Here is a 26,861-nt window from a genome sequence, read left to right as displayed (position 1 = left end):
CTCCACTGCTACAGAACTGGAGATTTAAAACTACTCATAGTTTGAACATTGGCTTAATCGGCAAGCTACATAACTCAAGTTAAAACAGTTGTAGACAACAAAATCATTAATTGCAGAATTCAAATTAGAGGCATTTTTTATCTTCCTTTTTAATTTTTTAATATACACTTCCCACCTGTCAATAGCAGTAGATGTCAGCGATATGTTTATGGTTTATCCCCCTAGACTCATTCTAGTGAATTTAGTATCTCAGGAGAAACTTGAAAAAAATGTATTTAAAGATGAACTTGTTTCAGATTGAATTATATGTTAAATACACCACAATATCACACTATAGGTGACAAGACCAAAGGTCAACAATGCTGAGACATAATATTGTGAAAAAACTATTTTCTGGACTGAAGGGAAAAGAAATACAATCTATGTTAATTCTAGTTCTTATTTTAATGCAAAGTTAGTATTTAATATGTTACTGTACATGAAAGAGCCACTGTTAATAAGGTCTTCTTCTTTTCTTTTAACAGCTTGATGGTGGTGGCAACCATTAAAGGGAACTCCATAATCAACATTCTTTGTCAAATTTTTTCAGTAAACTTCCTCTACACATGCCTGAAACCTGAGCTATCCCTCTTATAATACTCATACATACTCATACTACATACCCATTTCAACCCTTGCCTCGCCTAGCACTCCCAAATCCTTCTCTCCATCATAACAAACATCTCTTTCCCTTTACCACCACAGCCCTTACATTTGAAGTCCTTTTCCTTCTCTTTAACGGTCTTTGAACATGCCTTTCCCCCTTGTCCTCTTCATTAGTCTGTGGCCAATAGGAGCACAGTTTCCACTGGCACCCCATTGGCCAACAAAACTGGAGGCAGAGGTTGTAAGCCCAGGCCTAGACAATCCGGTATGGAAATCTCATTCTTGATGATTCATGTTTTTAATTTGGCAAAATCTTTATGCCAGGAGGCCTTCTTGAAACAATCCTCCCCACTAAGACTGGCTGTGTCACTAAGAGTACACTGCCCCCACCCCCTGTGACTGGGTTGGCCACTGTCAATAAGTTAACCTGCTAGAAAAAGGGGCTTGAAAGGAGCTGATGGAGGCAAACCTGAAATAAGGTCAATGAGGATTTGAGTTAACTAGGTCAATCTGTGTTCCTCTTAAGTGAACACCAAAAGCTCCTTCCTCACACCGTGAACCTCACACGCTAGCCGATAAATGTCATACCTGGTGCCAGTTCTCACAGCCCTACAGTGACTAAAAGTAATTAGTAAAAGTAAGTAAAAGTAAAAACAAGACTATAGCCAAAGACAGTGATCTCCTTCCTTGTATCCAATGTCCTGCTTTTGAAACAGAACTCTAGAAATAGCAAACTGCGATGAAATACTACACAGCTGAATGAGTCCTCCTCTGACTGAGCAGACAGAAATTCCTCAGCACTCTCAGAAAAACAAGAGGCCACCTTCACCATGCATGAGAAACTGCATACGGTCTCATCACTCCGAAAAAATAAAAATAAAAATTAGAAAACAACCCAAAAACAACAACTCCAGCAAACACCATGGAAGCCCATTTCACCATGCAATAAAAAGAGGCTGATATTTGAGTTTAACTGCTGCGATTCAGGCTCCAATGAGGCCTGTCTGGCCTGTAGCAAGGATGGGGAAAAAACTCTTATGGTTTTGAAAGAACCACTGCAGTTGGAATTACTTAATCTGGCAGTGAAAGGATAGAGAGACCAGCCTTTTAACAGCGACATACCACTCTAATAGCAGCGGCAGCAGATGAATCGATTAAGAACATAACTATCAAAGCACTTAGAGATGCTGCACTCCTTACTGCCTTCATGTAATGCAATTTGAGGACTATGAGAGCAGGTGTCACACATAGCAGTCAAGCATTTTTCCAAGTCTTGAATTGCAAAAGACTATATTATTATTTTGATTAGAGTGTAAATGATTTCTCTATTATTAAATTAATTGTTTGGACTTTAAAAGATCCAAACACTGAAAAAAAGATACATATTGATATCTAGAATAACTGCAGAATATTGTTTTTTGTAGATTAAAATCTTTTCAAATCTGATAAATCAAGCACAGTGTTACTTCAGACCAGACTTAGCAAAGATCCACGAAAATCCTGAGATCAGTAGATCCAATATCGGGTCCCATCAGCTGATACTCTTCTACTTAGCAAACTCACTATCTTAAATAGAGCGTGCTACTTAAGCTGTTTCAGCCTGTCCGTATTTGTTATGCTTCTACAAGCCACTTTGCAGCCGATATGTACAGGGTGGGCCATTTATATGGATACTCCGTAATAACATGGGAATGGTTGGTGATATTAAAGTCCTGTTTGTGGCACATTAGTATATGTGAGGGGGCAAACTCCTCAAGATGGGTGGTGACCATGGTGGCCATTTAGAAGTCGGCCATCTTGGATACAACTTTTGTTTTTTTTCAATAGGAAGAGGGCCATGTGACACATCAAACTTATTGGTAATGTCACAAGAAAAACAATGGTGTGCTTGGTTTCAACGTAACTTTATTCTTTCATGAGTTATTTACAAGTTTCTCTTTGTTCACAGCCATTGACATGTCGAAGAGGTTAACACGTGAGGAGCAGATCGAAATTGTGTTGATATCTGGTGAACGCAGTAACCGGGTCATTGCAGCAGATTTCAATGCAAGACACCCTACGAGACCACCCATCTCCCATGCTACAGTTAGCAAACTGCTTGCTAAGTTTTGTGAAACTGGTTCAGTGTTGGATTTGCCAAAATGTGGACGCAAGAAAACTGTCACTAATGAAGAAACATCAGTGGCTGTCCTCGCTTCAGTCAGCAAGAGCCCACAGCGTAGCAAGAGCCCACAGCGTAGCATGAGCCCACAGCGTAGCATGAGCCCACAGCGCAGCACTCGCCACATGTCACTGGAGAGTGGCATTAGTCGAACATCCCTTCGGCGGATATTAGGTACTCACAAATGGCACCCTTACAAAACTCCAGCTACTGCAGCATCTCAACGAGGATGACCCAGATCGGCGCACAAAATTTGCAGAATGAGCAAAACAAAAATTGGAACAGGGTCCTCAGTTCACACAGAAGATTTTGTTCAGTGATGAGGCAAACTTTTATGTGAATGGTGAAGTTAACCAACAAAACCACCGCTATTGGTCTGACACTAACCCACATTGGATGGATCCCTCCAAGACTGTTAGAACAACAAAAGTGATGGTTTGGTGTGGTATATGGGGTACAACGATAGTGGGTCCATTCTTCATCAATGGAAACCTCAAGGTTACTGGATATTTGAAATTGCGACATGATTATGTGTTTCCCTCTTTGTGCACTGAAGCTGGCACGTTTCCTGAGTTTTTCCAGCAAGATGGTGCACCACCACATTATGGGTGCCAAGTCCGAGCATTCCTAGATGAACAGTTTCCTGGAAAGTGGATTGGTCGCTGTGGGCCAGTTGAATGGCCCCAAGGTCTCCCGATCTGACCCCCTTAGACTTTTATCTTTGGGGTCATCTGAAGGCAATTGTCTATGGTGTGAAGATACGAGATGTGCAGCACCTGAAACTACGGACACTGGATGCCTGTGCTGGCATTTCTATTTGTGCTGGCATTTTTCATTTGTATCTATCAGTGTGTGAAGAGTGGGAGAAGAGGGTTGCATTGACAATCCAACACAATGGGCAAACCATTGAACACATTTTATAAGTGGTCAGAAACTTGTCAATAACTCATGAAAGAATAAAGTTATGTTGAAACCAAGCACACCATTGTTTTTCTTGTGACATTACCAATCCGGTTGTTCAGTGATGACTAGGGATGGGTATTGATAAGATTTTAACGATTCCGATTCCATTTTCGATTCTGTTTAACGATTCGATTCTTTATCGATTCTCTTATCGATTCTTTTTTTTTTTTTTAAAAAAGGAGAACACTAAGGTCGATTAGCTCAGAGCTTTGTTTTATATCTTCTCTTTGAACAAGATAGAAATTTAGGAGTAACATGGCCTTACAAACCCAACAGTGAGATCTTGAGAGATCCAGCCTACGGCTCTTCAATGGGGTGTCACAGGGTCCCCAGGAAAAAAAATTGTAAATGTAAAATAATAAAATAAATATTCTTGTGAGACATATCACATATTGACGGGGTCGGGTTATGTTAAAAAGTATAAATTGTTATACTTTGTTCATTGGTTCAAAGGTACCCAACACTTCTTTTTTTGTTTGCTTGTTTGTTCTGGTGTATTTTTCATTTGAACTGTTACTCTGCCAGAGTACTCATATTTACAAGATGGCATTGAACGCCCCATTGGTGTATCAGGAAAACTATTTTGTACGTATGTTCCTTGAAGGGGATTGAAGTCGTTCTTTTTTCCACCGCAGCGAAGGGCTAGGAGTAGGAGAGGAGCTGCTGTATGTTTTTGTTATCGAATCGATCTGATTGTGAAATAAAGCATATGCAGTGAGAAAGCAACTCCAGGAGTCATCCCTGCCTTAAAGCTGCAACATTCTTCTGTAGCAATAACAAAGTATAACGTAAATTGTTCTCTGGCAATTACACAAGAATATCCAGTAATGTCCCTGCCCACAATTAAAGACATTCACTTACCAAAAATCGGGGGCATGTGCTGTGGCAAATGGGTGCAAGCCTTTGACCACAAACTTAGACACTGCTCGGTGACATTAGTCTATCCTGGCCTGAAAGGAGACGCTACCGGTAGACTGCAGCGAGAACTGCCAGCATCTGAGCCAGACTCTGTCTGTCTCTCTCATCATGGTCACCTACATGTACAGTAATGGCAGGTCTTGTAATAAGGCAGATTGCGCTAACATAATATGCACTGTTAGTTGATTATTTACCTGCCGCATTAACGGGAGAGGACGTGCAAACGTTAGCGCTGCTGCTGGGTTGAGAGTCACGAGTCCGGAGCGGAATTAAAAACGCGTGTCATCGCGTGTTTTGTGAGCAAATGCTTTTGCATATTCGTAGTGTTTCCTCCCTTAAATGAAATATCTACTTTGCAAGTTGCCCTGTTGTCATCGGTTCTCATAAAGTATAATCAAACTTTTGAGCGTTTGAGCCGCTTAGGCGCCGTGTTCCCTGCCAGGTAAATGACGCTCCGCAACGTGGTGACGTCATTCGGGGCGACTGGAATCGATAAGGGAATCGTTTGCAAAAATGGCAAACGATTCCAAGGAATTGAAACAGTGGGAACCGGTTCTCAACAAGAACCGGTTTTCGATACCCATCCCTAGTGATGACGCGACGAATCCTACTTCCGGGTCTAAAGTAGTCTGCGTTTAATATGGCTTTTGTGTTGTTAACATGTTTAATGTTATGTATTTTCTTCTATTTGATCTCAAAAAGCTCCTAAAACAGTCAGTGATCACTGTTGACCTCCCTTTATTACCGCTAATCATTTATTTAAGGTCAGTTTTTAAAACCTTAGGATGTAACTACAGCCCAGCCCATGCAGCAGTATATGAATGACTAACCTCGTATTGTGGATGAATTATCTCAGTTGTTCTCCTGGCTGAAGTTTGGTCCTTTTACAGCATCCTGCCATGCGATTACATTTGTTCCTGACCACCGAGAACACTCACGTTAACTTTTATCGAGTGGAAAAAAAGTTAGCTTGTTTATATTATGCTAACATAGCTGTGTCGCTAGCGGTCACGTAGCACATCATTATATACCAGCTAGCCCAACTTCAGTAACCCTACAAACGTCACTGCTGTTTAGTTTTCTGTCTTCATTTATGCTGGAAGTGATAACAGAGCTGTACGTTTTAATTTGTTTCCAAAACCCGGCAGTCAGGACATGCTATATTGTATTTAGATAGAAGCTAGCGAGCTAACTCCCTGCTAACTTCTAACTCCGTTAAATGTCATAAATTCCGTTTTCATGGATGCCTGGATGTTAAACTCAATTGTTACACCTGGTAGAGCAGAACGCTGATCATTTTATTAAAGATGAAAGACTTTAGACAGTTTTTCAACTCTCAGTAATGCCATAGTGATCGTTTGATATATGGACCTGCAGCGGAGTTTAGACCCAGACACGGCTAGTGACGTCAGACTGAACAACCGGATAAGTTTGATGTGTCACATGGCCCTCTTCCTATTGAAAAAACAAAAGTTGTATCCAAGATGGCCGACTTCTAAATGGCCACCATGGTCACCACCCATCTTGAGGAGTTTGCCCCCTCACATATACTAATGTGCCACAAACAGGACTTTAATATCACCAACCATTCCCATGTTATTACGGTGTATCCATATAAATGGCCCACCCTGTTTTACCACTTTGTCACATGTGAATTGACAGCACCCTTTCTTCTCAGTGAAACTTGCTTCTCTGTAAAGAAAAGTTTAATTCAGGGCCAACCCATTTTGCGTTGGCCCTGAATTAAACTGTTGTATATATTACACAACATCTCAACTTACCCGCAGTCATTAATCCTGACACCATCACTACCCTTATCCTTTATTTTAAACAAAATGACCTTTGATCGATGTTACAAACTAAAAATATTACCATGTAGTTATAGTTAATAATCCAAAGGTTCCTAGGTTTCCTTCAAATAGTGATTTTTCAAGGCCTACTTCTAGCCAATCAACTCGTAATGAGTACCTCTACTTTTGATACTCGAAGCTGATTTTCCTGATAATGCTACAAGTTAAATCTTAAACAGTGTTAAATCAATTCGATTAGTTCTGGTGTTTGTTTATTTTAGAGACTCTTCTTACACAGTATAAATGTCTAAAGTCACACAGAGTACAGGGCACATGGTGCTGTGAGTTGAAAATACTTCAGAAAACAACCTCCAGTGTTTCACTCCCTGATTAAACTAGCTCCTCCATGGAGGATCATGGACAGACAAACATACAGTTTCTCCAGCATTTTAAAAGTAAGTGTGCCTCTGCTAAGATGAAAAATAATGGCCATGAGAGGTTTGAAAACAAGCTTCTAAAGGGACAGAAGAGGATCTTTGCCTCTCCATCTTTCCCCATTTAAAAGCATTTGTTTGAGTGGTGTCTGTTCCCGATGTGCTCTGCAAAAGTCATTTGTTTAGCCTCTGAGGACCATCAGCAAGGCAGCCAGAGCTTCTTCTCTCCAAATCCATTTGTTCCCACCCCTGAGATACTGCACGGTCTCCACAGAGATCCTTGCAGAGCAGCGTTGCTGCCACTAATGAGCTCAGGAATCCCATAAAGACATAAATAAAATCAAATGCAAGCTTTTAGTGTTTGCTTACATGTTGATCTGATTGTAGCTGATCAAATCTTGTTTTCCAAGATGTGATTAGTGAATATTATGTGAACCGTGTACCTGAGAGGACTTGTTTGACACTTTGGGACACTGAGAGCTGGGAGCTAGATAAGAAGATCAATACTTCTTTTATGTGTGTATGCTAAATATGAAGAAGAAACCAGGGCATGGGTAGCAGAAACTGGATGCAGTTTAACACAAAGTTGGATTTTTAACATGGCATAAGTACAGGATTATTTCCTGTTTTGGACATTTCCTGGCTTATTTCTTTCCGACAAAGTTAACTCTTTCCTAAGTCATCTATAAAATTAGCTATAAGATAAGGATTTTATGCATTTCTGTAACATACAGGTATCTTATAGCTGGTATTGTTCAGCAACGCTAAATTTAAAAAGAAGAAGGTAAAACCTAATGTTGCAATAAACAGCACTGCTCCTACTGTAGGTTAAGTTAAAAACAAAAAGGTCTAAGGTCTAACAAAAAGGTCTCAGAACTGAAGAAGCTTCTCGGATGAGAGGTGAAACGTCTTCAAGCAACTTAAAGAAGTCCAGACGCTTTTCTTTGCAAGCTCCTTTGACTACGATGACCTGGATGACTGAGAACCTTCACAGACATAATGTCTATGAAATGTGTTTTCAGGCTATTTGTTATATTATTTTTTAATGTAGCATGACAGCATCCAGTAAGGCTAGCCATTTACCCCTTGTGTGTTTCATTAACTAGGATCACATTTTTCATCTAACTCTAAAAGCTACTTATATTACAGAATGTTACACTTTCCTTTTAAACATAATAGGGATATTATTATTATCACTATTATTATTAGCCTCCTTTTAGGTTGGCTTCACCGTCTTTGCAGTCTTAATGCCAAGTTAAACTGACATAAAACTGGCAGAAGATCAAATATACATATAGAGATTCAGATGCCACCCCAATACATTAACTGGCCGCAACACATTCATACACATGTGCTGCACTCAAAGGGCTTTACACAACTTGCCTCATTCACCCGTTCATACAAGCACTTTTTGCGATGCTTTTTCTATGTAAGTGCTTTCTGTCTAACATTCACACACATTCATACGCTGACGGGTGCATCGGAGAGCAACTTGGGGTTAGTATCTTGCCCAAGGATATTTGGTATGGAGACAGCAGCAGCCAGGGCTCGAACAACCAGCCTTCCGATTAGCAGATGACCTGCTGTACAGTTACCGAGGAACGCTCAGTCCTCTAAAATATTAACATTGTATCTTTGACCACATGCACCACGACAATGACCAAAAATAACCAAGAAAAAAAGTCAATGTGGAAAGAGGAGGCAGCTCAGACTGAGCGGATAAAGTTAACTTAGAGTTAAGTTGAATATTTTTTTTGCTCCGGTGGGACTGTGCTGGTGCAACTCCAGCTGTTTCTGCATTTTCATTTCTCTTTAATGTCACCATTTTCCTTAACTGTATCAGTACACACCATCTCCTGAGATTATTGTCTCCGTCACTGCAAAAGAAAATAAAGTGGAAAATAAAGGGGGGGGAAAAGACGACAATACATATACACTACATGTGTAAGCAATGCCTTAGTAATGAAAAAGTGTCTTGTGGAGAGGGGTAGAGAGGGGTAGAAGAATAGCAAGATGAAGCATGAAATTTTAGTGCTCCGTTAAAGTACGAAGTATATCTAAAAGTTACAATACTTACATTATTCTTATTTTTCTTACACAGTTGTTAGGAAAGTTGTTACATAGAGGACTCAAATTTGGTTGTGATTGGTTTATTTTGGGGGAAAAATATAGCTCTTTTCCCACGACCTTCAACGGCACTCATGGCGTTCTTCAACCTCAGTTACACAAGCCTAGAGACCTGTCAGGGACCATCTGGTAACCACCAGTCACTGAAAGTTGATGTGAAATCAACTTGCTGGTAACCACAGTTCACCAGTAAAATGTGTGTAATCTGGGACCAGCTGGGAAGTGATTGTTGGTGGTTGCTGGAGGTCGGGGGCTGTTACGAGCATGAAATTGTTCGCAAAGAGATATATGGTGCTGTACCAAAGACCTGCTTGTGACTGTTCTGGTCACTAGCAGGTTACCACAGTCCACAGCCAAATAGAAGACACCTACTTGTTTCCAAACAGTCACAAACTATTCACCAAGCAGTAGTGAAACTGTGACAAGTGTGAAAGTGTGATCCAAACTGGAAATGAAGAACATTAACCTTCAAATTGAAAGTTGCACCTTTTGAAATGTGCTGGTTGCTGCGACTTTTCAAGTTCCACCGCGGCCCGGAGAGAAATAACCTTTTGATATCAAAAATTAAACTATCATTTTAGTTCCGACCAAAACCTCTTTGCAACCAATTTCCCGTGGCAATAGCCAGCAACCTCCATCAACCACCCACCAAGTGGTTGGGGAATACAAATTTGTCCTAGACGGTTTGATGCTGCCAAGTCGCCAAACGGTGTCCACGCCTGTGTGACTGAGACTGAGGCTTAAGTTGCTGCTTATAAGGTCTTATAAGGACTTCATGAGAGCTAAGAAAATTCATGAGGTGTTCTAGTTTTACGCTGAACAACTTGTCAACAGCCAGTTGTTTGTCAGTTTTGGAAAAATAATAATAATATGCTCCGTTCCACTTTCCTTTGCCCAAACACAAATAAAAAAAATACTTTTTTTTTTTTTTTAAAACCCAAAACACTGGAAACATTGTTTTTTTATATCCAGGAATTTCCCTGCTAGAATGTTGTTAGTACGCTATGATATTGAAACTATCATTACTTCTATTTATAAATAAAGTACTATCACCAGGTGCACCCTATAACCAGCTGAAACATTTAAAACAAATACAGAATTATCCCTCACATTTCCCACTCAAATAAAGCCAAAAAAAGCATTTCAAAGCATCATTAGAACAGAAGAAACTGACTCATACAAAAATAATCCTTCTATAAGGAATGCTCGGAAATTAGCTCTTTGTGTCACACTTCAGGCGCACTTATAGAACAGAATGTTGTGGTTTGCGTCACAAGTTAGCGAGGGTGGTCTCTGCCCATGCAGCTACCCTCAGAAAATCCCGAAAACTATTCTAATGGCCATCAAACCACATCTTTATTGATATATGCTGAGGTGTTAAAAGTCATCATTGGGGGAGCAGGGGAGATTGCCGACTGTCATCTTTAAATACACCACTACACCAATAATGACTCTTTCTACTCGCTACGGTGAAAATGAAATATGTGGGTGGTGCAAAGCTTTAAAGGGTGAACTAAACCAAAAGTCTAACATGTCCACAAAAAACCCCAACAAAAAAACCTTAAAGTATATGTGCAAATCTAGTCTGCCAGATTCTGCAGCACCAGCAAACAAGGTTTTCTTTTCAGGAAGCACTGTGACCATTGACCTCGGCACTAACACCAGTTGATATCCTTGAGGTTACAAAAAGCCTAACGACAGCAATACAGGCTGTGTGTATATATGGCAGTAAATTTAAAACAGATCTTGCCTTTGTCAGGTGTTTCTTTTAGAATGTACGCAACTAAGACTTCTTGAGTTTTACTAACATTTGCATCTTGCAAGTCAAAAGAGCATCACTGAAGCGGCATCACATGAACGATATAAGTGACTAAACCAAACCAAATGTGGCTGCGCCAACCCTTTCCAGTAAGCGTATTTTCATATCTCACTTTTCACACACTGTGTTTGCATACATTTCTACCAAAGTAAACCCGGAGACATCAAAAAGAGAGAACTAAAAGGGCACAGTTCCCTTATACTGTGTGTTCAAGTAAATGATGACTCAGAGTTTCTGAATCATTATGACAGTTGTGTTCTTTAAATGCTGTTCAGCTGATGCAGATGTCCTCTGAGTTTGCTTGAACTATTCTCAGTGGGAAAAAAAAAAAAAAGAACTGACACACACACACACACACACACACACACACACACACACACACACACACTAGAAGTGTAGAAGTTTCTAAAAAAAAACATTGCATTGAGACACTGGTATGTAAGCATGCTGTGCATCATATATACGCTCTATGTATACTGTTGACTTCAATGTTTCAAGCGTTTATTTCTTTCCTTATTGGAGATTCTGATCTGTGTTTTTAATATAAGTACACACTGGTGTATGTGTTGTTGTTGTTGTGCAATTTAAAGGCCCGTCAAAAGACAGAATGGCAAACCAGGCTGTGCTCTTAAAGCAGTGGTTCATGCTCTACTTGTTCATATATAAATAAATCAACACTCAATCTAAAACCGATCGAATGCAACATGTGTGTTGAACTGTTAGCCTGACGACATGCCCTGCTCTTGCCTTTGTCTCAGACCAACTGTTTAACTGTCATAGTGTAACGTCACAAACGGCATGCCTCCAGGAGGAAAAGAATGCTTTCCTACAGCGTCACGGCAGAGGAGGGGCCCCTCACTGTCAAAACAGGATGCGGGTCACACCTTATCATGGCAGCGCATCAAACCAGAGTTACACACCCTCAGCCTCATTTCTGTTTGGGTTAAACACACAATACGGCTTGCTCAACATTTCTGGAGCGAGAATATGTGTGTGCTTAAAGAGCAGGTGTGAATGGACTGTAAAATAAACAACACTATAATCACAACGAGCTACTGTCCAACTGATCACTCTGCAGGTATTTTGGTTTCTGTTGTCTCGCCGTTCCTCTGCTATCTGTCTGAACACCTCCTCTTTCTGCATCTCAGTCACCAGCTGGAGCAGCCTTGCTGCTCACTGACTGCTTAAACCAGTACTAACTCACTCTCCTTTAACACAATGAAGTGTTTTACATGAGAATGTTTTCTTTTGCAATTCTACTCCACGTCATTTCCTTTTATTCCATTGCTACATCTTTGGTTAGTGGCTATGGTTAGTTAAACCGTTAATCGGAAACAGACTCAAATGGCAAGTGTTTTGGCAATCAATTGATTTTTTAGGTCATTTGGCAAGAACAGAACGGCAGAAAATTGTCATTTCCAGGTTCTAAAATCAATCGTTGGGGTTTGGAACAGCTGCTTAAAAAAAAAAAAAACAACAACAACAAAAAACACACAAATAAAAAAAACCAAGACTTTTAACCCTGAGATATAAGACGTCATCAGTCACAGCCACAAACTCTAGCTGTAAACCTGAGCAATCATACTGTATGTAATTTTTGTAACACATCAAAAGTATTTCAACCTACCCCCTAAATAAATTTTGAAAAAAAAAGTTCTGTTTTGCCTTTATCCAAAATACAGAGTTAGGGTAGGTTCAAGGACCAATGAGTGTTCACTCCGAGGAAAAACCAAACTACTGTATCTAAAAGAACTAGTAATAAAGTTCTAGAGTGCAATCAAAGAGTGTGTCCAAACCTCACTAATTAATACATTTCCTTCTGGTCAATTAAAAAAAAAAAAAAAAAAAAAGGGGTTGAAAGGAAGAAGAAAGAAAGGAAAAGATAGATAAGTAAGGGGAAAACACAAGAGCGTGAATTTAGGTAAATAAGAAAATCTTGTAGCACCAAAGAAGTATAAAAGAAGAAGTTTGGTCATCTTCAAATATCAATAACTGTATCAGAATTAATGATGTAATTTTTCTTCAGGACTCTGAGTGCATTTTGTTGATAATACTTCTGTGATTTTACTTTAGAGGGAGTTGGAACACTTCTCCAGCGTGCAGTTGCACACATTCATCTAATCAGCCCTCCCTCCCTGCTCTGCCGCCGCTCCCTGCTTTAAACTGCATTAAAGCCCAGTCGATGCGGTTTTCAAGTGCATCCCGTTTCCATCGCAAGTACTGACATTACTCATCTTTAACAGATGAAAACAATGACTCAACTTGTAGACGCATGCCAGGCATACCCAGTTTGTGCAGAAATAAACACTGGATGACTTAGCAGGGCTTGTGAGAACTTGTGTCATCCCTGAGGTGAAGTTGTATAAGCAATTAAAGCAACTGCTAGACAGGTTCATTCAAATTATTACAGTTTCATCATATTGCTATCACTTAAACGCACGCGCAGGTGTTTCTACACATAAAAGAGCAGTCTCATGTAGAGCACCACTTTAACGGTTGTATGAACACCCAGTCACTCCTTTATAGTTGTCATGTTTGACAGAAAACATGCAGTACAAACTGCTTTTCTACAATTTGATGGTCTAACAGAAAGAAAAATATACTATGTAATATTAGGGCATGGATGGACAAAAAGACTCAAGAGTTTCTCTCCTAAATTAAAAACAAAAAGTGAAAGTGAAAAATACTAAAGACCACCTAAAGCTGGTTTTAGAATCTGCATCTTAAATCAATTCCCTTTTAGCTTCTTAGTCAGTGTTTTTAAATGGCTTTGACTGACTTCTTCTATAATGCAATTGAGGATCATCAGTAGAATATTACTTTGACGAGACAACATAAAAGAGAAAAATGTTATTTCTTTATATAAAATGTATTTTAATGTATTACTGTGAAAGATATAAATGAATGAATGAAGTCATACAAGCTGAAAATAATTGGGTTGTCTTTGATTTAACTGTAACCAATAGTTTAAAAGTCAATTGATTAAACTATCATAACATACAAGAATATAAAAATGCCAGATACTGTATTAAATGATTTTAACTTAAAAAAATTGAAGTAGATTTGTATAGCGCTTTTCTAGTCCCTAAGGACCCCAAAGTGCTTCACACTACATTCAGTCATCCACCCATTCACACACTGGTGATGGCAGCTACATTGTAGCCACAGCTGCCCTGGGGCGCACTGACAGAGGCGAGGCTGCCGGACACTGGCGCCACCGGGCCCTCTGACCACCACCAGTAGGCAAACATGGGGTTAGCATCTTGCCCAAGGATATTTGGCATGCAGCCAGGAGGCAGCCTGGGATCGAACCACCGACCTTCTGATTAGTGGCTGACCTGCTCTGCCACCTGAGCTACAGCCACATGGTATAAAACAAGAAAGAGTTTAGGAAAATACATTTCCTAATTAAGAATCTGAGAATATGATTTAGTTCTCCCATCCCTAATTCAAGTAACAATACAAGAACATTTGAAAAAGGCAATACAGAAAAATGGCTCCCAGTAAACGACTCTATGAAAGACACCTGAGAGCGTAAAGAATATGTAAGAGTCTGTATGTTTGAAACTGACATATGAGATATTTCAGCTTCTACTGGTTTTGTTTTTGTTGTATGCTGGTTTTAGAAAACAGCATACAACACATAACAATTTCCTTCAGCACAAAGTACAGAGTTCACATAGCTGGTCTGGTCCAGCAAACACTGCACCATCCAAACAATAGGCAGCCAATCTTCATAATGATTGGTGTTTATGGTTGAAAAGTAAACTGTTCGTTCAATGTTTTTTCATCAGGAAATATTTTCACATTAGATCAACAATAAGCTCAAGTCCTAAGACAAATAGTTTCAGGACGAGCCTTAAAACCTGGTTCTACTTGTCCAAGTTTCAACATGACGTACTTTTAAAGCTCCATGGCTCTCGTATATATGAGTCAGTGAAACTTGGGAGCTGCGATGAAGCTTGGGGAAAAGCCCGAGATGACAGTTGGACCAGGAGAACAAGATCATTTGCTTGTTATTACAGATGCAGACAAAAGTGCCAAGGTGGAGCATGCAAAGAGGCGGAATAATAAACTGAAAGTAGGCGGGAGATCCAGAGCAAAGACAGGAAGTAAATAGTCATGGGTACAGCAGTCAATGGTTTTACGTTATTTCACACACAGTCTGGGTACTTTGCAAATTTGACTAAGCAAACACTTTGACAACTTTTCTCCCAGAGTCAAACATGCACAGACATATAGATAATGAGAGCAGATGGTAGAATCGTTATCTAGCAGAGCAGGTTCAAACGCAGCAAAGACGCACACCGATACTTAAATTTGAATCCACCCCGTCACCACAATGATAATCCAGCTAATCTGCATGCTTTTACATTGCACACAGGGCATATTTTGAATATAATTTTGGAAACAATGCCGAAACTGAGCTTCAAGATTCCGGGTGGACATTTAATGGCTACTAATGAGAAGAGACCTGCTCTAATCTTCCATAACATTTGTGTATCAAGTGTTTCTAATCACCTTTTTTTGTAGGAGTCTTTCCTCTGAGTTTATTAAACACTGACAGGTATGACACATGTTAGCTTTGCACCAGTGGGATCTACATGTGTGCCACCACCAGTGAACTAGGGTGTTACTTTTATTAAGTCTATTCTGCTTGCTAAAGAGAAAAATACTCAGTCATACTAGTAATTTTGTTAATTTCAAGTCAAAGTATTTGCAGTAGTAATTACTCTCATCATTATTAGTTTTATTATTGCGAGGCCATCTCTCTAATCATCCATAATTTACAAAATAAAATGTCATTTTGATATCCTGCACTAAAGATGCTGTGCTTAAATAAAGTAGTGTAACACCTGGAGAGATTAAATGAACAATTACAGCAATTACATAGGAATTTGCTAATTAATTTGACAAATATACAATGATCCCATCATTTCCCTTTTCAGTACAACTCCAATAGGTTTATACCTTATGAATTAAAAATGAAGCATTAGCAGTCTCTCTGACAGTTGTAGCACCTCCGTACGCCAACACACATACTGGGTCAGTTACATTACCTCACCTCCATGTGAACCAGGACATTATTGCTGGGGAATCTTTTACTGCTTAAAAAAAAATCAAGTCAAATCAAATCAAATGCACATGTCTTTGTCCAGATAAGTGCACAAAATAACTCCAAGGCTACAAAAGGATATATTGTATAGGTAGAGGAAAGGAGCATCAGTCTTCATTAAGCATGCTCTGGTTGTGAGCTAAGGTAACAGCCTCTGATTGATGATAGCTTTAAGTTCCCATTAAAAGGTAACCATTGCTCATAAGCAGTCTCTGATCAGCGCTGAGGCTGTGAGAGGTTAGTCGCCTGCTCTACAAAGACAAAAGCTTCTCTTTGGTCTGCAACAGTGATCACGAGCCCCTTGGCGTCCTCTTTATGACAACAGGAAAGACTGTTTTGCTGTGATGACCTCAGAAAATCCTGAGTTTGAAATGCTCCAAGCACTTCACCTGTTAACTAAAGTGCTCTGTTTGCAGATATGCAGTGAGCCAAAGGGCCATCGTCTTCAGGGACCACTTCACACTGGTGCCCCATGTTCCCATACAGCTGTAGCAATGGCAGGCTTTGACTTGCTGAGACAGTGTGAGGTTGAATAGCACTCCCCAGACATGCCAAGAAAAGACACCACTACAGACTGTGGAAGGCAGAGGCTGTTCTACAGCTCAAACAATTAGCTAATTGATAACGAAATCTATTTCCCAAGCAAACAAAAGAAAAGACAGATTAGCTACTTCTTAACAGTGTCCTGAATTTTTTTGTCTCACATGATAGAACTGCAAATAACAAAAGACTAATCCAGCTAATCATTTTCTTAATCGACTGATTATTTTGTTTATTAAGAAGACAATTTTTTAATAACAAATAAAATAAAATATCGGAAACCCTTCAGACTCACTTTAGCTTTGTTTGCTAGACAAAGATAACAAAGCTACACATTTGTGAAGTTTGGCCAAATAAATGTTAATTGAACCTTTTTTCTCTAAATAAATTGATTTATTAAAAATACATTATTATAAATATGAATGGGACTAAACATCAATCACTGACGCTCTAAATTGAAATAAAATATAACTATGACTACCGTAAATAAATTATGAATTTCACAACTGTAGTCAGACAAAAGGAGGAATATGAAGATGTCGCTTTGGACCCTAGGGGAAAATTGTGATGGGCATTTTTCACTATTTACTGACACTTTATGGAGCGAATGATAAATCACTACAATAATCAGCAGATGAATTCCTAATGAAACACTAGCAGCAGCAGCAGGGGCATGATATGGACAGGTGAACATGTTGGGCTACAAGAATGACAATGAGAACAAAACAGGATTTATTGAGCCAATCGAGTCAGGCGGAGGTAAACTAGTTACTCCCCTCCTCCATCCGCTGCTCTTCTCTGCCGCCTCTCCTCTCTGACAAGCTGAAGGTTAATGACGAAGGGATGCGGCAGAGGAATACAGATCAGAAACACTAAACTAGCCATAGTAAGAGATTTGCAGAATTACCTACATACCAACATATTTATATTACATACCTACGGACATGGAGTGAGGTTTTTTTGTTTATATCAATATCTGTTTTGAAAAGTCCCCCGAAAATCTCTAAAATTTAGCATGTACTTACAGCTTGTTAAGATGCAATGTTGTTCAAAAATCTTAGCAACTATAGGCTGTATATAAAAGATGGTCTCCACCATGACGTCACCCATTAGCTAAAAAGCTTCCACCGAGTGTCTTGATGTATGCTCAATCATCCAGGGAAGGAAATCCCAGAAAGCTGATTCTGTTCATCTGGATGCTGTGTTTTCAGTGGGAGAAAGGTTTTCGTCTCTCATCCAAGTAACTTCTTCGGTCTTTCTCTCGTCCATATAAACAGAATCAAATTTCTGGGACTCCCACTGAGTATTTTCACCACCACCATCTTGTTCTGAATAATAGTTAAGTTTTTACTGACATCAAGGGACTAAATGGCTATTTTCCCTTAGTAAAACTGGGTGTTTTCCTTTTGGAACCAGAGGAGTTCCCTCCTGCTGAAATGCAAGTTTAAGATATTTCCTTGGCTTCATTTTTCAGACTTGGAAGCAAGTCCATCCTTTATATACAGTTTATGAGAGAAACCCAAAGCAAATTCAATCCCATCCAGCTATTCCAAAACTTACTGAAACACCAACTGTACATCTCCAAGAAATGCACTGTTTCCTCCTGTTTCAGTAATGTTAGCTTAAAACTTCCAACACTCAGCTGAGCTACAAATTTGTGATTATTTTCTTTTTTTTTTTAAAGATATAGCTCTTCCGTAGGGAAAAAAAAAAAGATGTGCTTTCTCTTCACTGGCAGTTACTGATAAATGGGAAAAATACAGTACTAAAAGAACAAGCCAAACAAAACTCTGCATCAGCTGAGCTTCTGCCATCCATGTGGAAACAGGAATGACCTGAAAAATACCTGGGCACTACTCCAAGTCTTCAACCAGCAACAACAACCCCACTGAAACCAACTCTGCTGTAGGACATCAACACCCACTGCTCGACGCTTTGTTTTTTAATCTCACGCAGGTAGGCTCACTATGCTGTAAAACCATTTTTCAAAATGGCAAGTTTTGCCAATGGCTGCTTTCACAGCATGCGCCCAATGTTGCTCCAATAAAAATTGATCTTGCAGAGAAGAAGCATATTGAGGTCCTATGCACAGACTATTAATGCTGATCAACAAGCTAAAAGGCTGAGTGTGGTTGTCCCTTGGCATACTTACAAGGCTTTGCATCATTCACTAGGTGTGCCCCAATTCATTGATTCTTCATAAAATTGCAGATGAGATCCAGTAATGAGTGAACACGAGAAAGGCCCGAGGCTTCATGTAAGCATCTGCATATGTGTGTATGTGTATGTGAAGAAAAAGCAGTGCTTTCATTTATGAGAGCACGCTGGATTTTTAACCTTAAAAATACAAAGGTTAGGAATAGGTTTGGAACCACTGGACTACAGAGGTTCAGGATCTGTACCTAGCTGTATCCACCTCTACCGCCTGATGCATCACTCCACTGATAATAGCTGTGTAATTTCACTTTCAAAAGGGTTCAGAATACAGAAGTGGCTGCAATATTTCTGCACCTGCTTACAAATGCACAAAGCACAAAAAGAAGAAGCACTGAAATTACAAAAAGGAGGGGGGGAAAGGGGAGAAACAAGAGGCAAGTATATAAAAGGACTATTTCTTTGAACTGTGGCTTAGAGGGGTAGTGTGAGCTGCCTGTACTTCATCTGAAGGACCTGGGCACTTCTATCACCACTGACCATCAGCAGGAAGCTGCACCTCCTCAGAAGACCGCTGAACTAGAACAGGCAAATCTTGGGCTGGACTTCAGCCGGCTCCAGTGATTACAGAAGTGCACCAGTGATAGTCGAGTGTTAATGCTGCCTGCAGACTCAAACCTTACCCAACATCTGAGCTCAGAAACAGAGCTGCCTGAATATCACATGATGAAATGTGAGGAAAACTACAAGCGCTCACACAAGCCTGGTGGACATGCTGGCAGTCATCACTGCCTATCAACCCTCATGACTATGAAACAACAAGCCAGTGACAGACTTGAGGGCTGAGTCTCAAATTCTGCACTTCAGTGTACAAAATGACAGTAATGTTGACAAAAATGTCAGGAAATGGTGGAAAATGCCAGTTTTCCAGAAGCCAGGGTGACATCTTCAAAAGTCCAAAACCTAAACGACTTTTGCCATTTTTTGCTTGAAAGATTATTAATCAGTTATGAGATAAGTTAACTAAGATCCTGTTCTTCTCAACATCAACACTCTTGTATCTCAGTAATAAGTGGAACATGTCATTTATTATGCAGGGAAAAGTGGTTAACTAAAGATTATTTACAAGCTTCTGCATTATGAAAGTGTACATCTGCTTGTAGAATGATATTAGCTAGCTCAAACACACAGTATGTAGTGGTTACATTTTATAGCAAGTATTGCATTTTTTCTCTCATGTGCATCGTTTGACTTTTTAAATGAAAAAAAGAAAAAAAAAAACAGCATGGCACTGTGCAGGACATTTATTTGTTGTTTTCTGACCATGAGCAGCTTAAACATTAATCAGAATCATCTTTATTTATAAAGCTAACTCTCAATTTTCTTTCATTCCAGGCTGAGCAGACAAGCAAGAAGAAGAAAGAGGGGGGAGGGATTTGCATTTTCCCATAAACAACAAGTATTGAATACCAACAGCGTCAATATTTCAAAGACCTCTGACCCAGTGTAGTTGAAGCAGATAGAAGTAAATCAACAAAGGATGAGGGAAAGAGAGAAGTGCTTCTAAAGTCTAAGTTCAGTGTAAGTTATGAACCTGACCTGAAAAGTTCAAGCAGCTTAAATGCAAGCTAATAACTGGGAAACGCAGGTACCAAACACATTACAGCACGTTTTCCCGCCATATGTAGAATTAGGGCTGCTCGATTATGGCAAAAATGATAATCACGATTATTTTCACTGAAATTGAGATCACGATTATTTGACGATATTTATTTAACCCTTTAAGACCTACTATAGAACCAAGTCCACCAGAGCTTATATTATTTTTATTTATTTTTTTTACATGCTGTAGTGCCATTTGTGGGAGCATTTCAAGTTGCTATACATCAATACAACTGTTATAGCCCATATTTTAATAATATGTATGCATTAAGTGCATAGTAATTACATAAATTGCAAAAAAGTGCAATGAACTACAAAAAAAATTGAAAATCGCTTTTGTTTTGTTTACATATATTTCTACTTGGAGAAGTTTAAGAGGTTTATCCCTCAAAACTTTAAATACAATAAAGTTGCAAAAAATAGTTTCCCACCAAAATTTATTTTGAGTGTCTTCATAGTTTTATTTTGGAGATACAGCAATTTTTATATACTGCAGGAAAAACAAAAAACAATCCTATGATGCAAATTTGCAAAGAAAACAGCATGTGCATCATTTCACTGTGGGAAGTGTTACGAACAGCTGATAGGAACGGCAAAGCGTGTTTCTGCAATATTATGTTTTTGTTGCTGCAAGCGCTTTTTATGCAGTTTTTGCAAAGCTATATGTGGAACGAAACCGTGACCGAGGACAAGCTGATGGCATCAGATGTAAGTACAACTCCTCCGGTTTCATATGCAAAACAAATTATTGCGCTAGCTTACACGGTTCAGGTTCTACAGGGATTTAAAAATAGTTACGCAAAACGGAGCGTGCTGCTCTGACCGGCTTTAAAGGGTTAACAATGACTTTAAAAAAATAATATAAAACAGTGTGCAACACCACTGAAGTTTTTTTTTTTTTAACTCTTTTCAACCAACGGCAGTCACTCTCCAAATAACTTCTGCTTAGCTTTCCGAGCGTCCCTCGGGTCCTCTTAATCAGCGGTCTCCACCCTTTTTTGCGCCACGGACTGGTTTATGCCCGACAATATTTTCACGGACCGGCCTTTAAGGTGTCGCGGATAAATGAGGGAGGGGCTAATAATCGGCTCAGTCATTTTTAATGATCGTTGAAAGCCCAGATCGTAATCGTGATTAAAATTCGATTAATTGAGCAGCCCTATGTAGAATTTCACATACACATATACATATAGATGTGTCTCCCTGCCCAGGTAAATGTGATGCTGTTCACAGCTGTGATATTTTTTCTACTCCCTAAAATAACCATGCTCAGTGCAGACGCACTGCAGCCTATACTTCAGCTCAGACTTGCACTCTGTGAACTGATGTCAATAAAATGCTCTACGTCATGTTTACAGCAAAAACCTCAGGGTGCAGGAGGCAGCAGCCATTATTATTATTTAGCAGCCATTATTATTTATACACTTTCATAAATAAGCAATTAGTCCCTTCAATACTGACCACGAGACTGAAATCTTGTCTCCATTTCAACATCAAGGAAGTGTTATTGAGAAATGCTAGGAAGGAGGTTCTACAGATATCAGCAGTTCACAGGTAGAGCCCCAGTGATTTGGTCCCCTGATCCCTCTGTCAGGGTACTCATATTATATTTTTCCCCTATAGGATGATCTATAAATAAATCTGCTGAGCCTTCAACTTGATCTAATACCATCACAAGGTAATCTATTAATTTGGACTTTTAAACCAAATTATTAACTACAAAACCCATGAAAAATACTTTCAGCATTTCTTTATAATAATAATAATAATAATAATGGATTGGATTTATATAACGCTTTTCAAGGCACCCAAAGCGCTTTACAATGCCACTATTCATTCACTCTCACATTCACACACTGGTGGAGGCAAGCTACGGTTGTAGCCACAGCTGCCCTGGGGCAGACTGACAGAAGCGAGGCTGCCATATCACGCCATCGGCCCCTCTGGCCAACACCAGTAGGCAAGTAGGGTAAAGTGTCTTGCCCAAGGACACAACGACCAGGACAGAGAGCCCCGGGATCAAACCGGCGACCTTCCGGTTACAAATACGCTTCCCAACCCCCTGAGCCACGGTCGCCCTTTATGTTTAGTTCTAATTATAAAACGTTAGCATACAATATCCGCAAGCTCGCTTTACAATGTTGGCATGTAGACACTACTATTGGGGGCATTTTCAGGGCTCCACTTTGCAGTGGGTACCTCCGAGCATGAAGAACTACTGGATGTGACAATGCTAACTGGTTAAACTTGAAGAAGACAACAAGTAGCAATAGAATAAGCAGTGTTACCTTCTCAAGCATTGCTATTAGCATCATAAACTTGATCAGCAAAGGCTAACGCAACAACAACAACAGCATTACAGCAGCTGTGGCAGTTCTCGGTTGTTTTGCTGCTTTGGCAACATTCAGTGCTGACAATGCAGTTGAAGCTATCACAAAATTATTATATCAACTCGTGAGTCTGATTAATTTTACATCAAAACCAATTAAAAGAGAATTGATGGTCATTAGCAACATCACCCTCCCTCTGAACCTGCTTTGTGTTCCTGGAAAAGGTGCCTACAGCCTCTAACGATGAGAGATTTCACCAATCAAATCAAAGCTAGTACAACAGACCAATGACGGGGTGTAGACTACATATTGGCACAATTTTGGCTGGTTGTGTCGAACAACGGGTATTCACAACGTTTACCCAACAATACTACTTCTAATGTCTTCTACTTTCTGTTCCCTTTCTGCGTCTATTTTCTTGTTCCGTAACGACTCTTTGAACAAATTGTAGTTTCTTCACACAGGATGCATTTCTGACTTTTGACCGCAAACTGAATTAGACCCTGACCCTCCTAGCCTACTTCTAACAACTAGCCTTCAAACCCTACCTAAACCTACTCAACCCTCAAACCTAAACCGTAACCATAAATCTAATCCTAAACAGTAACCTGAAACATTGACCCTAAACCTAACCCCAACATATCAGAATATCTGTTACTTGGTTTTTGAAAAGCCAAATTAGGGGCATTTTTCATCACTGATAACTTTCACATAGATAATAATTTAAACTGTAATTTACAATTTGTAACAGAAGATAACTGTGTTGTAGCTCAACAGGTCATCTGGAGCAGTTCAATAAAATGACCACAAACTACGATATAGACTACAAAAAGGTAATAAAGCAGTCATCAGGTCTACACCTGAGAAGCTACACTGTCAAGAAAAAAATGTCTAAGTTGATCTTTGCTCAGATTAACAGTGCAGGTCTGTTGTGGAGCGTGAGGCTCCGCAGCGCATGTGTGCCAATTCATTTCCTCAAGGTCTGCTGCAAGAAAACCTTCCTCCTCCGGTGCAGCCCACATGTGGGGAGATTACATCTTTTATTTATCACTTCTTGGCTCTATTTTTCCAGCAAATTCCAAGCTGGGGTGCAATCAGCCAAGAAAGCCTCCCTGTGTGTGAGCGTTTGGGATGTGCGGACTACTGTTATTCCTCTTTGTAAGAATGCACATCGAGCCCAGATTCAGTTTCATTCCTGCAGAAACATTTCCCAATATCTGGGAACATAGGCCTCTTGTTTTGGCAGGGGAATGTGTTGTGAGTGCGTATTCACAAATACACAATGCCCACATGAACCGCCTGCATTTGACGGTGGAGGGGGGGGGTAGGCGAGGGATGGATCATGCAAGCACTCAGATTCCATTACAATTCAAATTAAGCACATGGAGTAATGGGATTACAGCCCTCAGAGATTCATGAACTCACAGGTGACAAACTGTAGCACGGTCACAGCTTCCCCGCTGACCAAACGGAGGGCTGTCTTCATTCAAGTGAGATCTTCAGATATGCACAAAGACACAACCCAAACTGGCTGTAGACTGGTGTGAATCATGGCCCATTTAAGAAGAATCTCGTGCCAGTATACTTTCTCTTTCCAAACCTCTTCTACTTAACAAGGGAGTGAAAAGATGCTTTTGTTTGCTCTTCTTTTGCTGGCAACAGGACGCTTGAAAGACACAAATGAACATGTAAATAGGAACAAAGTGCCAAACTCACAATGGAAATGCTGGGCATTTGATATGTGTGCTGGGTAATTAAAATCTCAAAGAACCTCTTCAGAGAGGGGAAAAATGACACTAAATCAAGCACTGATTCATGCTGCTGGTGGACTAAAGTTCTCAAGCACAAGCACACAGGTGTCTGTTCCTGTTTCACTAGCTCTCAATGGGTTATAAACAAGATCACGTACGGTAATTCTCAGCTTCTTTTCATAAAAAAGAAAAAAATGTATATATATACACTTTTTTTCTTGCCTTTTAAAAAAAACAGAACTCTAAAACCTTCCCGTCATTCCTCTAGATCTAAATATAAGACATCAATAGTGCATACTTGTCTCCTTTCCAGTGCAGCAGGTCGTGTTTATCAGCTTCTCACTGCTACACAATGCTGATCAAACTGTATGCAGGCTGTCAAAGCCACAATGCATGCTCAACTATCATTATTATTCAACAGCATATCAACTGTGCCACAAAGAACAACTCATTCAAATGTAATGTGTGTCAGTTGGGACCCAACCCAGCTGAACACTTCCCTTATTACTCAATAGTTTTATGTAATCTTTTAAAAACAGATTTTAAAGGTCAGACGGTATTTGAACAGGCTCCTTTCTCATGATATGTGATACAGAAAAAATAAAGCTCTAACGCAACTAAATGCTTCTTCCCCGAGTCACGTCAACGCAGTCACTAAGTGATCCAAGCCAGCCGGAGGACAGTAAAATCGTTTTATTTGTCATTAATATGACAAAGTTTCGCAGTTCATTCTGACGCTGCTGAGGTGTGATGTGGGGGAAAATCCTCTTTTGTTTTATTTTCAGCGTAGTCTGTATTTTAAGGCTTTTTTTCACATTCAAACTAGCCCCGAGCTAAACAGGATTTAAATGCCTCAGTCACACATTCCCATTCATGCACCCAGCAGATTTAAAGCCCCATTGTAGCCTCTCCGCGAGTCTGTCGCCCTTTGTTGTCAAACCCTGTCACTTTACCTCCTCGTGTTAATCGACACATTCTCGCGCACCGACATTAAATTTCTCCTCTTGTTCTTTCTGTTCTCGACTGAAATTGTCCGGTTGTTTCATTTTTGTCCGTAGAGCCCAGTATCGCCACATCACTCACCGACTTGGAGTACGTTGTCCACGCAGCCGCTCTCCAGCAGAGCGATGCCCCGTCGGAAAGGCAGCCGCGTCTCGTCGCCGCTCTCCCCGCTACTTCCGATCTCCTCCCCGCCAGTGTTGAACGACGAATACATGCAGATCTCACGCTCGCTCCTCGGGAAAGACCAGTACACGATCCGTCTCTGGACGGGCTCCGGGATCCGCTCGAAACGCTCCTCTACCCTCTGAAACGGCCACTTCTCAGCGACTTTCCTCGCCGCGATGTCCAGGAGGGTCTCCGGACTCTGGGTTCTGCTCGATTCGCCCTGGGTGGCTCCCGAGCTGCCGCACGGCGCCCCCGCGGCCCGCTGGCCTTGTCTACATGTTGAGCCGTAGCCCGGTCTACAGCAGAGCCGCTTGGCTGGGGGCTGCTGTACGCGCTCCGCCATGATAGCTCCGCTTTAACGGCGACGGAGGAAGTCAACGCACCATATGAACGGGATGGGGAACGGAAAAGGTTACCCACGGTCTGATTGTTGGCCGTGTATGGCCAAATCATCCTTTTATGGCAACATGGGGCAGGGCTTCGGCGAGCTTGTCAAACCCCTTTGTTGACAAATTAAGAGAAGGCGGGGTCTGCGGGGCAAGCTCCGTGCTGAGGACTGCCAGGAGGGCGGAATTCCCGTCCGGCCCTAGTCCTTTGAAAGCCAGATTTCGGCCCAGAATGTTAACTTTGTACAATACAACTACAACGGTGTAGTTGTATTAAAGAGCTACTTCAGACGGTGGTTTTACCGGTTGGCGTTCACATTTACTAGGGACGGAGAGAGGGGGCTTTGTCTTTCGGTGAGGTGGATCAGGCGGATGAAAGCTAGGTGCCAATGGGCGGTTATTCGCCTGTCAACACTCGAGCCTCGTGGTTTGAGGGGGGGAGGGGGCAATGAACGCAGCACCGCCCCGTGTGAGGTTTACGGTCCACCTGAATGTGGGGCGTTTAAAGGAAACGTAACTGCTTCGTGAGAGGTATGGAAGTCAATTTTTGACAAAAGAAACACGAAATCTAGTTATGAAAAAAATAGTAAGGCTGAGTCACAAAGCCCGATGAAAGAAATCTTTGAGTTATTAACTACTATAATACGATTTTTAAGATGAAAACATCATTCAATATGTACATTTTGACGTAAAATGTTTACTTTTTTAACACATAACCTCTAATTTTCCTGTTTTAGCATTTTCTTTCTTTCTTTCTGGAATTCACCAACTGTACCTTTAGGTGCCACAGACGCTTTACGATGAACTGCACAACGTGTTACGTCATGTTGCATTTGAAATTACCTGCTGATTAAAGAACCACTACTCTGTATATGTTTGCTTCTAATGCTAACTAGAT

The 26,861-nt window shown here is 40.4% G+C and overlaps 1 protein-coding gene across 1 annotated transcript in view; it reads right to left on the bottom strand.

Moving 5' to 3' along the window:
- The window catches only part of zswim6 (zinc finger, SWIM-type containing 6), a 53,545-nt gene extending 27,520 nt beyond the window's left edge, over nucleotides 1-26,025 (bottom strand). Inside the window, exon 1 of the mRNA XM_004566907.4 lies at nucleotides 25,494-26,025. Coding sequence (XP_004566964.3) covers nucleotides 25,494-25,920 — 427 coding nt within the window. The 5' untranslated portion in view covers nucleotides 25,921-26,025. The remainder of the gene's footprint in view (nucleotides 1-25,493) is intronic.
- Between the last annotated feature and the right edge of the window lie 836 nt (nucleotides 26,026-26,861).

Source organism: Maylandia zebra, linkage group LG7, assembly GCF_041146795.1.
Source record: "Maylandia zebra isolate NMK-2024a linkage group LG7, Mzebra_GT3a, whole genome shotgun sequence".
Classification (NCBI taxonomy): Eukaryota; Metazoa; Chordata; class Actinopteri; order Cichliformes; family Cichlidae; genus Maylandia; species Maylandia zebra.
The sequence above is the reverse complement of the archived record's forward strand: the minus strand, read 5'-3'. Positions and strand labels throughout refer to the sequence as shown.